This window comes from Diaphorina citri, unplaced genomic scaffold, assembly GCF_000475195.1.
Source record: "Diaphorina citri unplaced genomic scaffold, Diaci psyllid genome assembly version 1.1 scaffold3, whole genome shotgun sequence".
Lineage (NCBI taxonomy): Eukaryota > Metazoa > Arthropoda > Insecta > Hemiptera > Psyllidae > Diaphorina > Diaphorina citri.
Window position 1 is genome coordinate 780,325 of NW_007377442.1, and position 12,768 is coordinate 793,092.

Consider the following 12,768-nt stretch of genomic DNA (forward strand, 5'->3'; position numbering starts at 1 on the left):
CCTTGCTCGGCGTAACTTAACATAGGTGACGCTACAACCAGTCTTAAATGATCGACTGAAGTGTTATCTAAAAATTTCTCGCTTTGAGTTCATAGGTCGTCGCGACAAATTTCAAGATCAGAGCTCATTTGTGTGAGCTAATGTGAAAAAAATCCCCCCCAAAACAAGTTTTTTTTTTGGCGTTTTGGTTTTCTGGACAAAATTTGCACCACCACTTTCGTGTTCCTGGTAAAAAGACCTTTGATATATAGGTCGACCAGGTTTGGATAAGTCCTTCTATGGGGTCAGACAGACAGACGACACCGAAGCGAATACAATAGTCCGTCCCTATACCTTTTATTATTACTATTGTAGATAATTTGATAAAGGAAGGACGGACTAAAAAGCGCCTTGTACCTTTATACATTTCGTTTGAGGAAAAGATTTCCCAGCATAGAGTACTGAAATATTAAATAGTACTCTTGTCTCAGGGAAAGGGAATGTTGGTCCCCTTGATTGTTGAAAAAGAGGTAAAAACACCTGAGAACGCTTTGTGACCGGTTTGAATATACGATTTTTCAACACCAGTTCTGTGTCATATAACTTCTTGGGTAATTAATTATTAAAACAAAGAGATGTAATGAGAACCTTTTACAGTTTGGTAATGTTTATTAAAATAGTACGTAGTCTAACATAAAAAAATATAATATGAACATCAATAACAAGAAAAATATTAATAATAAAAGTATATAGATTTACAATAAATTTATTTGACTGAATATACAAACATAAGCGGTGAACCTATAAAACAAAAAATATACATTAGTTATTTGTACCATAGAAATTACGTGTTACATTTCTCTTCCTTTTCTATTACAGATATTACCTTTTAAATGGCCAAAAAAGTTTCATCATATTCAAATGAAATCAGCGAAAAGGATCTTTAAAAATTAGCTAACTACGAGGCTAAGGGAAAATACGAGGGTAGAGGTAACTTCAATGGAAAAAAGACAATAGTATAACTGTTATCAATTTAAAGGTGAATTTAGTATTTGTCAAATAAAATTCAGAGAAATATAACAATAATATAGAATCATAAACTATACACGAAAAAAAAATATTGCAAAATAATAAAATAAAAGTTAAATAAAGGTAAATTTCAAATAATAATAATAAAAATAATAGAAAGTAATACTGTCCTTTTGAGATAAAAAAAAATGAGAGCTGCAATAAATCGACAATTTTTTTTTTTTTTTTTTTTTTTTTTTTTTTTTTTTTTTTTTTTTGGCGTTACCTGCCCAATTCAATGATGCTTTTGATGTCATCTGCCCGGTGCATAACTGCCTTTTCATCTAATAACCACTGTGCTTGTAAAGAGTGATGGTCTGAGTTGTCCAACGTTTTCAACTTGCCACCAACAATTTCCCCCGTGAAGATAAACCTGGCCCAATACCTGTAAAAGAAAGGAGGGGTGACAGGTAAAATATTTGTTCAAATTTCTTTGTCGAATAATGCCTCCGGCAAATTTAGCATTCCAATAACCACAATTCCTCCATCCCTAATTGATCTGTTCACGTGTTTTTTATTTTTTTTATTATTATTATTTTATTTTTTATTTTTTCTAGAAGAAGAAAGTCTTCTTTTTAGCTAGGTACCTACATACTTTATTGAGACCCAAGTAAAAATATCATTTAGGTACAAGCTTCTGAGTTTTTGTAGCTACTTAAAACTATTCAACGGGCCTTGAAATCGAAAGCTTTCTAGCTTTTTTTCTATCGACGAGCATTGATTTTCGAGCTCGCGGTCAGTAAACATTTCCCACATTACCTAGCAGTTTCAACAGCCAGAAGAGTAGTGGGTGCCATTTCCAATCCAGTTTCCTCTAGGACTTCTCTCTTGACTGCTTCTTCCAATGTCTCTCCCTCTTCTACTTTCCCCGCTGGTAGATACCAAGCTCCGTTACAAATACTCTTGGCTTCTTGCATCATGAGGACAGCGTTCTTGCTGTTGATTATTACCGCCATTACAATGTAGGTGACGGTTTTCTTCAGTCTAGGAACAAAGGACTCTGGAATGACTCCTCTTGCAGCTGAAAAAAAAGATGAGGGATAGGTATTAAAAATCGGGAATAATACGACTCTCATTTTTTTCACAATAATTACCTACATTATTATTTGAAAATAATTTATTGGTTTATTGATTAGTATAAAGTTGTACCTAAAATATTGAGTTGAAAATGATTGCTAAACATCACCCCTCAAATTCAAAATTCATTAGAAAAAAGAAAATCTACATCTACAAAGAAATCTCAAAAAAGAAGAAAAAAAAATTCCTTAGTGCTAGAAAAAAATAAGAGAACAAAGAAGAAAATAAAAGAAAGCACCTAGTGAAAACTTAAAATTTCTGAAAATTCCCTCTTTAAAAAAAAATCCCGCGCCCGCAGGGATATTTTGCCTCAAGGGCTGCTTCTCCAATGAGGGAAAATCCCACCAGATGAGAGATGCGAAACGAGGGCAATGACCGGCACGTAGTACGACCGTAGTAAATTCCATAGTAAATTTGACCTTGAACATTTTCTTTCTCTCTTGCACACACTCGCTCTGCCAAAATGGCCGCACGACTTGTTTGCTATGTGCGCCTGCGCAGTAAATTGCATTCGTGGTTCATCGCTTGATGTAAACGCGGCTTTTGAACCCGCGAAAATTTTGAAAATAGTTTTCAACTTTTTCGTTTTTTCGCCTCGTGTTTTTCAATTTTTTAATTTTTCCTTTTTTTCTACTTAATTAAAATTTAAGTGCATTTTCTCAGTTTTCTTATCAGGAAATTGGATTTCTTTGTGAAACACAAGCTTTATGACAAATAAATAAAATTAAATGATCTACGAGTGTAACAAACGATTTCTAACCATGTCAAAAGTTTTTAGTTTTACCAAGTGTCTTGTATATCCTTAAAAGTTACCCAACTTTTTAATATTTTCTACCTTTGATAGATGTGCTTTCTTCCTGATAGACACAGGAAAACCTGTGGGAATTCTTCTCAGGACACCAACCTTTGACCCCACTGCTGGTTTAAATTCTAACCATTTCCTCCTCTAAGAGTGGAGAAAAATCAGGTAAACTACCTACTACCTATTATTTATCTTGTGTTCTTTCTGGGTGACTTTTTGAATGCACAGTTAACCATTCAGTGCATTCAAAAAGTCAGAGACACTTCTCTTTAATTCATTCCCCCCCCCCCCCTGCCATAAATTGTTGGTAGGTATGGTTCAAAACAGATGTGGCTGTGACAACAAGAAAAAATGATAATGGTAGTACTTAAAGTTCCAGAGATGGTGGAAAAGGTCATTAGAGAGCAGCATAGGAACAAGGGTGTGGAAAAGGGCATTATGGGCTTCAAAGGATAGCAAATGGCAAAAAGAGGCAGCTAAGGACACTGGGGGTGTCAAAGGGCACCAGGGGAGTGACAAAAGATGCCAGAGAGGCATATAGGGGCATAAGGGGTTGGCAAAAATGGGTGACAAATGGTGCTAGGAGTAGGCAAAGGGTGTTTTGAGGCAGCTAAAATCAACAGACAAAGTTTCAGACAAAACCCCAGGGGAAATGGCTTGAAACCCCCCCCCCCTGAGGTGGCAAGCCAAGTTTTCACCTAGGGGGACCCTTGGTTCAATTGTGTATTGTCTTGGGTTGGATGCTCCTAATTTAACAGGGGGCACAAAATATCCTATTGAGACCTCTAATTCCCCAGGCCCCCTCCTGTGTTGCAGAGTGGGATACAGTGTCTGTTGATATTACAATCCACAATGGTTTTCAACCATATTGTTCCGGATCGATATACCTGTGATACTAAATGACAAAGTAGATAAATAAATAATATTATGATAGGCAAAGTTAGTTAGTTTGTTCTACCAAGTAGTACTTACGTGCAAAGTCAGCCTGTTCTGTCAGATCATAATCACACTGGTCTTCCCCATCATGGCAAACTTTACCAGAGAATATGTTCTCTAGGACTGGTGTAATGATAGCTTCATGATTTGCCATAATGTTCTTTGAATATCTAAAACAGAGAGTAGTTTTTTTAGTCAGTACAAAATATTGTTTGAATCATGAAAGCTCATCTTTGATATAAATGACTCACACTAATTGAAACTCTGACAAAAAACATTTTAAACAATACCAAAGGATCATATTAAATATCTTTAGAGCCTTATTAAAAATTGTTTGCTTACCTATACATTTTTGTTATCTTGGGGAAACTATAAATTCACTTAAAAGGATGGTAAGACATTAAACTATGAGTAGCCAGCAACAACTGGGTAGATAGAGAATAAAATCCCCCATTCAAAGTTTCAATCAAGATTCTCTTAAAATTAAAAATAGGTAAAATAGGTAATTACTAGCAAAATAGACTTACTGTGGTTTAACTGTACTCAAATTATGAAACACCAATTTCCTGATTTAGTATAATTACATGTGAATCAAGAGAGAAATAGGTAAAAACTGTCAAAACCATAAAATTCCTGTGGTTGATACTTTTAACTGGTTTTGCAAATTAATAAAGGAATGCCTCTGATTTGTTATCTATTGATTGAAAACAATATAACAGCATTATAGGACACACAATAGCACAAAAATATTTCAAAAGGAATGCATTGTTATTAATAATGTTATGTGATTAGGTGTGCTGCTGCGATCTAGCCTAGCCTGGTTCAATTTTATCAGTCTACCTGAACCAAAGGAAGGACTAATGAACCCAAACACCTGAAGAAAGAGGACAAGAACTGCAAGTGAAAGAATGGCAAGAACCCAAGAAGCTAGAATACAAACATTACAAACACTAGTGGAATTATCGTACCTTGAATAGAAAATCTCGTACAAGTTCGTACGGTATTTTTTTTTTCTTTTTCAAGAGTAGAATCTTGTATAGGGTGCAACAAAATCCATGGTACTTCCGTTAGCATGACTCCCTCGAAAATATAGGGTTTGAAAGTGTTATTATTTAACCTCTGGAAATGGTTGGAGCAGGCGCTAAGCGTATTCTTCGAGCATACTCAGAGGTTCACAAACACTTTACGCTGAAATTGTAGTCTCGTTTGATAGGGTCAGTAAGGCTCCCGATCAGGCCAAAATCCAAGAGAAAATTTTCGAGCTTAACCCGCAGAGAATACGATTTAAGAAAATATCCTTGACCCTATGTTGCTAAATAACACGCCAATGGTAAATACTTAACGCCTATTATTTACCTTTGGCGAGTTACGCTGTGTTACCATTTTGCCATCACATTTCCAACCACCAGAACCATAGGTATCACTATCACTGCCTGGTTCTATCTCGACAGTCTATCTAAAGTACCATAAGTACTTACACATGCAGTTTATATGTGGTCATTTCCGTGCACGATTGCATTACCGTACCTACGTATACGTATGTTACAACACAGTATCCATAGTACACTCATACAAAGTACCTTACTTACTGCGTCGTTATCAGAAAGTAGGTAATGGATAATCAGTTACACAATAACACAACTGTTACTGGTTAGAGGGCATCGATCTATCTCCATAAGAATTCGAATAGGATCTTGGTTCTGTTATTATGTCTTTATTGTTGGGTTTAAAATAAACAAGACCTCCATTATGGTTCAGCTTACATGGGTATACTTGAAGCAGATACCTACACATAAGTATACGAGCAGGTACCTACCTTAGTAAATTAAATTTAAGGTTCATTTTCACAGACCTTTTAGGCTACTTTAAAAATAAATAGTATTCACATAAATCGAGGATTTGAAAGTAATGATATCCTATAGTTTTCGAAAGTCGAACCCGTTAAAGCCTAATACAGACAGGCAATAAGAAATAAAACTACAAATGCATAGAAAATAAATGAACATCTATTTCGAAAACATAGAATAGGTCCATATAATTTGTTTTACAGATAAAATGAGGTACAAAAGGTTGATGGCATTCTTTTACTATAAAAATATATCATTCATAATTAATCTATCTAAGAGGGAAGAGATACACATGTTCACAATAAAATAAATTACAAGTATTGAGTATTTGTTGAAATGGAACTTTCTAGCTAAATTGAGACCTAGCCAACCTCCCATTGAAAGAAGAGGAATTCACTACAGATTGGTACCTCTGTCAAGCCAATTTTATTGTTCATAAAATTGTAGGTTTCCCTCTTCATCAGGGCTTTTTATTGTTTACACTAATTAATTTGCTCTTGTCTAATTTTTCAAAGAATAAAAATCCAGCTGCCCTTTGAATGCTGTCTAGAGGAACCTGAAAAAAGAGAAGGAAAGGATTCTTAATTCTTTATTTTCAATAACACAATTACCAGGAGGTTATTGACCTGTGGTGTAGACTTAAAGGTCCCCAATGTCCCCATAGCCATAGAGCCTCCGATGCCCGCCACTTACACTCAGACCATCTCAACGTGTGTGGCGGAAAAAGATTCAAACACAGGGCTACCAGACGGTCTGGGCAACTTTTTTTAAAATGGGACCATTTCCTCACTGGAAGTTACTGGAACATAATCAATAAATTTATTATGTACGAGCATTTAAGTAGGTAGGTACTTACCATAAAGGAAGTCAAAGGAGTACTATCACTGATGACTGCATTAGGTAGAACATAATTTTCCATGACTAGTTTCCCATTTTCATTTTCAGCCACAATGATTTTAAAGAAATGAGTTGGAACAGCCACATTACTATCTCCTATGACTTCATAGTTTACATATTTTTTGCCATTGGGGCTTTTCCTAGAAGAAAAATTGTAATAATTGTAACAATTTTATTTGGGAATTTTTGTTTAGGGAAGCTACGAAAATTGGTACCTACCTATAAAAATAATAATTCGGCTGGAAATTAATTCCAGAGTCCTTAACCACTTGGCCATCAAGGCAATCTTTATTTGTTAGCACTACCAGTCATGAAGAGTATAGCCCAAATACAGCACTTTCAGGGTGAGAGTGTAAAGAGGAGTTCTAAGAACTTGGCTTACTTACATAGGTAAATAGAGAGGTCCTGTACACACATACACATTGGGATATTGTTTGAGAAGTTTCCTCGAATGTTTTTCTAACTCTGCCCACTTGTCTCGATTAAACCCAGCTCCAACTTGAGGTGATATGTTGGAAAGAACAAAAGTTTGATCCAAGTGCTTTTGATTGGCCTTGTGATTCCCTGCTGCAGCCAAGTGACCCCTGTCATACCCACTGTACTTGTAATCTGAATTTCTTCCTCTGGAAATAAATAAATAAATAAATAATAAAAAAATAAAGTGAAGTGCAAATAATCTGCAATCTGAATTCCGTCCTATATAATACTTACTTACTGTTTTTCATTTGTTTATTATTATTTCCTTCTGTAAATAAACAAAGTCCACATAGGACCTACAAAAGATCCAGGAAGGTTCTTAGTTTACCAAATAATATTTAGGGCAATATTAATTGGTAAACTAAAAATCTTCCTGGATCTTTTGTAGGTAGGTACCTATTTATATTTCCAATGGGTTTACTCACCTGAAGTACTCATGAATGGAATCGTCTTCAAAAAATTCAGACTTGGATCTATTGACTGCTTCACTGTATGCTGTGTTTTCTTTGGTCAAATGTTCAAACACCCAATAGGCTGTCCGGTTCCTCCTATCATAGGACAACACAAAATCATCAAATGACCTTAGTGAATCTAAACTTGGGAATCCATATTTCATTATCTGTGAAACAAGAACAGTGCATTAGAATTAGATGGACCTGTTAAATCAAATGGTAGGATTAACCAACTTTAGCAAAGACTCATGGATCCCACCTCAGCTTTTGCTGCAGCAGCATCAAGAAAAACCCCCTCAAAAAAAAAAAAAAAATTTGAAAATAGTCTATTAAACTCTTTGAGCACCATCCTCCGACAAAAGCAGATCCTACAAGACCAAATATTTGAGCTCTCCTCCTGAGTATCTTTGACATTAGCGAGCTGTTTGTTCAACCCTTTTCTTTTAAGATTAAACTTTTCCTCAAAGGTTGGGGTTAAGTTAGTTTTGTCTTTTTTTTCGTATTCGCGTTTTCTATCATTTGTTTACATCACGAAGTCTACCCAGAAAAATAGTAGTCCGTACGGACCGTACGCCTACGTACGGTAATGCGAGGGCTACGTAAACAGAGTGCCCGGGAAAGTTTGAAAATATTGTTGATTATTGATTTATTTGATTTCAAAAGCAGTTTGACGGGGAAATAGGGAATAGACAGCTACAACACTGATAACACCCTGATAAGAAGACTTTAATTCTGTGTGAAAGAAAGCCATTGGGTAATAGCTAATAGCGCTTCAAATAACAACATGAACTGTATTGGTTTTTTCTTTACTATTTAGTTTCATTACACTGTTATCATCTATGACTGAAATATCATGTAACACAAATATTACTGCCTTTCCCACACAAAAACTGACCTACCTACCTACCACTATTAATAATCTTCCTTAGAACCAATCTAGGTAAGTGAGATTTCCATTTTGAATTTGAGTTTTCCTAGATTGAATTCTATTTTTAAAATTTCTGCTATATCTAATAGATACTTATTTTTTTATGTATAAACCATTACAACATCATACCTCTCCACTTGGAAAGATCAAATGAGAAAATTTCCTTAGTGTGTTTTGTCACAATTGGACAAACTGTTAGAGAGTTTTGGTGAAACAAGTTATAGGTACAGAGAGATTTTTGAAACTATTTTGGTTCATTTAATTATTTCTCATGTCACACATTCTTTTTATGTCTCCTAGGTTTTGTCATTAATTTTATTTCTTCTGATCTGAAATTTTTCCTGACAACTTACCTCCAAATTTTACCCTTTAGAGATTGCTCCAGATTCAAAATGACTACTTATATTCTTTATTTTCAGATTTTATAAAGAGCTATGAAACTGAGACTCATAAAATACAAGTTTCTTTGGATTTTATTTTCATTCATACTTGGCTGCACAATCACATTATTTTACATATCAAAAGTTGACAACATATCTGCCAATCAAACTGGGTTGTCCAAATTCAAAAATTTGAAACATTCCTATTTCATAGTCATTCTAATTCTCACGTCTTCTAAAAACTATATTCGAAGAAAAAACATTCGAGATACATGGATAAAAAATATTGAAAAATACCAAGTCAAATATTTGTTTAGTATTGGAAATAAAGAAAATGTTGTTGATGTTAAACTGAAGGAAGAGATCCGTCGTTATGATGATATTCTCCTGCTCAACCAAGTACCAGATGAGTATTCTAGTCTTTCACAAAAAGTTCTTCACTCTTTCAAGTATATTTATGAACACTTTGACTTTCAATATCTTTTGAAATGTGATGATGATACGTTTGTTAGAGTTCCTAACATTATACATGAGTTGGAAAATAAATTTCATTATGAAAAGAAGCTGTATTGGGGATTTTTCGATGGACGAGCACGTGTGAGGAGGGCAGGAAAATGGAAGGAGAAGAACTGGTTCCTCTGTGACAGATATTTACCATATGCTTTGGGAGGTGGCTATGTACTGTCCCATTTACTGGTCAAATTTATTTCGGAGAATAGTCATATGTTGAGGTGAGTACAACAAGAATATTGAGCAGATCTTTTTTCAGTCAATCTCAGTGAGGTAGATGGGAGAACAGATTAAACTTCTGTTGCTGGAAGTCTCTTAAGGAGACAAGACCAAATGTTCATTATTATTAAGCATTTACTAGCACATATTAAATGGACAGTGCTTGAGCCTCAACTCTTTTTCCATTCCCTCAAGTTTACTCATCCGTCTGTTTCAGCTCTTACATCAGCGAAGACGTATCAGTAGGTGTGTGGCTCTCAGCTCTGGACATTACACGCTACCATGATGTCCGCTTTGATACCGAGTTTCAATCTCGAGGTTGCAACAATTCCTATCTCATTGTGCACAAACAGAACATGCATCAGTTGTAATACAAACTACTCATGTTCCTACTTCAATAAAACTTACTTGGGATATTCTCTGGGCTTTGGTTGAGTTTGCAATGGATGGTACATTTGGATTTTCATAAGGTGTCAGTGTTTTGGCTGATACTGAACTGATGGATTGAAAATAGTCTATTAAACTCTTTGAGCACCATCCTCCGACAAAAGCAGATCCTACAAGACCAAATATTTGAGCTCTCCTCCTGAGTATCTTTGACATTAGCGAGCTGTTTGTTCAACCCTTTTCTTTTAAGATTAAACTTTTCCTCAAAGGTTGGGGTTAAGTTAGTTTTGTCTTTTTTTTCGTATTCGCGTTTTCTATCATTTGTTTACATCACGAAGTCTACCCAGAAAAATAGTAGTCCGTACGGACCGTACGCCTACGTACGGTAATGCGAGGGCTACGTAAACAGAGTGCCCGGGAAAGTTTGAAAATATTGTTGATTATTGATTTATTTGATTTCAAAAGCAGTTTGACGGGGAAATAGGGAATAGACAGCTACAACACTGATAACACCCTGATAAGAAGACTTTAATTCTGTGTGAAAGAAAGCCATTGGGTAATAGCTAATAGCGCTTCAAATAACAACATGAACTGTATTGGTTTTTTCTTTACTATTTAGTTTCATTACACTGTTATCATCTATGACTGAAATATCATGTAACACAAATATTACTGCCTTTCCCACACAAAAACTGACCTACCTACCTACCACTATTAATAATCTTCCTTAGAACCAATCTAGGTAAGTGAGATTTCCATTTTGAATTTGAGTTTTCCTAGATTGAATTCTATTTTTAAAATTTCTGCTATATCTAATAGATACTTATTTTTTTATGTATAAACCATTACAACATCATACCTCTCCACTTGGAAAGATCAAATGAGAAAATTTCCTTAGTGTGTTTTGTCACAATTGGACAAACTGTTAGAGAGTTTTGGTGAAACAAGTTATAGGTACAGAGAGATTTTTGAAACTATTTTGGTTCATTTAATTATTTCTCATGTCACACATTCTTTTTATGTCTCCTAGGTTTTGTCATTAATTTTATTTCTTCTGATCTGAAATTTTTCCTGACAACTTACCTCCAAATTTTACCCTTTAGAGATTGCTCCAGATTCAAAATGACTACTTATATTCTTTATTTTCAGATTTTATAAAGAGCTATGAAACTGAGACTCATAAAATACAAGTTTCTTTGGATTTTATTTTCATTCATACTTGGCTGCACAATCACATTATTTTACATATCAAAAGTTGACAACATATCTGCCAATCAAACTGGGTTGTCCAAATTCAAAAATTTGAAACATTCCTATTTCATAGTCATTCTAATTCTCACGTCTTCTAAAAACTATATTCGAAGAAAAAACATTCGAGATACATGGATAAAAAATATTGAAAAATACCAAGTCAAATATTTGTTTAGTATTGGAAATAAAGAAAATGTTGTTGATGTTAAACTGAAGGAAGAGATCCGTCGTTATGATGATATTCTCCTGCTCAACCAAGTACCAGATGAGTATTCTAGTCTTTCACAAAAAGTTCTTCACTCTTTCAAGTATATTTATGAACACTTTGACTTTCAATATCTTTTGAAATGTGATGATGATACGTTTGTTAGAGTTCCTAACATTATACATGAGTTGGAAAATAAATTTCATTATGAAAAGAAGCTGTATTGGGGATTTTTCGATGGACGAGCACGTGTGAGGAGGGCAGGAAAATGGAAGGAGAAGAACTGGTTCCTCTGTGACAGATATTTACCATATGCTTTGGGAGGTGGCTATGTACTGTCCCATTTACTGGTCAAATTTATTTCGGAGAATAGTCATATGTTGAGGTGAGTACAACAAGAATATTGAGCAGATCTTTTTTCAGTCAATCTCAGTGAGGTAGATGGGAGAACAGATTAAACTTCTGTTGCTGGAAGTCTCTTAAGGAGACAAGACCAAATGTTCATTATTATTAAGCATTTACTAGCACATATTAAATGGACAGTGCTTGAGCCTCAACTCTTTTTCCATTCCCTCAAGTTTACTCATCCGTCTGTTGTTTCAGCTCTTACATCAGCGAAGACGTATCAGTAGGTGTGTGGCTCTCAGCTCTGGACATTACTCGCTATCATGATGTCCGCTTTGATACCGAGTTTCAATCTCGAGGTTGCAACAATTCCTATCTCATTGTGCACAAACAGAACATGCATCAGTTGTACAACAACCTGATGTTGAGTAATCAGGCCAGGTTATGTTTCCACGAATATAAGGAGAGAAACTCGTACGAATATAACTGGAAAGTTGCCCCTTCCCAATGTTGCATTCGAAACAATTCGAAAATCCCGTGATCTCAAGTAGATAGTACCTATAGAGGGGTTTAGCATTCTCACTAAGTTCTGATAAAAAAGGACTTGTTTGTTTTTCCCTCCTGGAGAAAACTTGACTATGAATGCTAACCCTATTTAATGTTGTTTTAATACGAAACGTGTTTGGACTAGTTACCTAATGAACATTTTCTACCAATAAATAAAAAGGATGAGAAAGGCTTGTTGTAGTTTTAATTTGTTGATTTTGAATATGAAGTCGAATAAAAGTTCGAATTGTACTCCAAGTAGATATCTTTTCACAGAATAGATCAATTTATGAAATTGCTTCGCGGTAGACATTTCTATTATTTATTTTATATCTTTCTACAAGACTCCATGATCTCATAATAAACCCATTATTATACATACTTACCTATTGAACTTTTGAAACCATGGTTGTTTTTATTTCGAATATAAATATAGGGTTGATTTTACCATCAGTTTTGTGA

At 34.8% G+C, this 12,768-nt stretch overlaps 3 protein-coding genes across 5 annotated transcripts; 1 reads left to right on the top strand and 2 right to left on the bottom strand.

Moving 5' to 3' along the window:
* Nucleotides 1–734: 734 nt before the first annotated feature.
* Nucleotides 735–4,320, bottom strand: LOC103517714 (8-oxo-dGDP phosphatase NUDT18). Its single transcript, XM_017446258.2, has 5 exons — nucleotides 4,205–4,320; nucleotides 3,899–4,032; nucleotides 1,807–2,068; nucleotides 1,274–1,432; nucleotides 735–780 (listed from the first exon to the last, which is right to left on the bottom strand). The coding sequence occupies exons 1-5, from the start codon at nucleotides 4,210–4,212 to the stop codon at nucleotides 735–737; spliced, it is 609 nt and encodes a 202-aa protein (XP_017301747.1). The 5' UTR covers nucleotides 4,213–4,320.
* Nucleotides 2,761–12,709, top strand: LOC103514882 (beta-1,3-galactosyltransferase sqv-2). Of its 3 annotated transcripts, none has more exons than XM_017447737.2 (4): nucleotides 2,761–3,091; nucleotides 8,883–9,574; nucleotides 9,790–9,928; nucleotides 12,158–12,709. In XM_017447737.2, exons 2-4 carry the CDS (start codon nucleotides 8,898–8,900, stop codon nucleotides 12,299–12,301), a joined length of 960 nt encoding a protein of 319 aa, XP_017303226.1. In that variant the 5' UTR covers nucleotides 2,761–3,091; nucleotides 8,883–8,897; the 3' UTR covers nucleotides 12,302–12,709. The 3 variants fall into 3 exon arrangements, with proteins under 3 accessions (XP_017303226.1, XP_008478118.1, XP_008478053.1); XM_008479896.3 differs by lacking the exon at nucleotides 2,761–3,091 and adding an exon at nucleotides 8,167–8,475; XM_008479831.3 differs by lacking the exons at nucleotides 2,761–3,091; nucleotides 8,883–9,574; nucleotides 9,790–9,928 and adding exons at nucleotides 10,391–10,701; nucleotides 11,109–11,800 and having other exon boundaries at nucleotides 12,019–12,709.
* On the bottom strand, nucleotides 5,858–10,277 carry LOC103515098 (endonuclease G, mitochondrial-like). The gene is made up of 5 exons (XM_008480048.3): nucleotides 9,981–10,277; nucleotides 7,509–7,702; nucleotides 6,993–7,229; nucleotides 6,566–6,746; nucleotides 5,858–6,265 (listed from the first exon to the last, which is right to left on the bottom strand). The coding sequence occupies exons 1-5, from the start codon at nucleotides 10,173–10,175 to the stop codon at nucleotides 6,170–6,172; spliced, it is 903 nt and encodes a 300-aa protein (XP_008478270.1). The 5' UTR covers nucleotides 10,176–10,277; the 3' UTR covers nucleotides 5,858–6,169.
* Nucleotides 12,710–12,768: the final 59 nt, after the last annotated feature.

What these genes read in the sequence shown, in the direction of transcription:
- LOC103517714 (XM_017446258.2), bottom strand. An exon ending in AGAACAGGCTGACTTTGCAC is followed by an intron (nt 2,069 to 3,898) that starts GTAAGTACTACT and finishes CTTTTTTTTCAG; the next exon opens with CTGCAAGAGGAGTCATTCCA. An exon ending in CTGGCTGTTGAAACTGCTAG is followed by an intron (nt 1,433 to 1,806) that starts GTAATGTGGGAA and finishes TTTCTTTTACAG; the next exon opens with GTATTGGGCCAGGTTTATCT.
- LOC103514882 (XM_017447737.2), top strand. Translation starts at nt 8,898, where the DNA reads ATGAAACTGAGACTCATAAAATACAAGTTTCTTTGGATTTTATTTTCA. An exon ending in GAGAATAGTCATATGTTGAG is followed by an intron (nt 9,575 to 9,789) that starts GTGAGTACAACA and finishes CGTCTGTTTCAG; the next exon opens with CTCTTACATCAGCGAAGACG. An exon ending in TCATTGTGCACAAACAGAAC is followed by an intron (nt 9,929 to 12,157) that starts ATGCATCAGTTG and finishes CACAAACAGAAC; the next exon opens with ATGCATCAGTTGTACAACAA.
- LOC103515098 (XM_008480048.3), bottom strand. Translation starts at nt 10,175, where the DNA reads ATGTCAAAGATACTCAGGAGGAGAGCTCAAATATTTGGTCTTGTAGGA. An exon ending in TCCATTCATGAGTACTTCAG is followed by an intron (nt 7,230 to 7,508) that starts GTGAGTAAACCC and finishes ATTTATTTCCAG; the next exon opens with AGGAAGAAATTCAGATTACA. An exon ending in GGACCTCTCTATTTACCTAT is followed by an intron (nt 6,747 to 6,992) that starts GTAAGTAAGCCA and finishes TTTTTCTTCTAG; the next exon opens with GAAAAGCCCCAATGGCAAAA.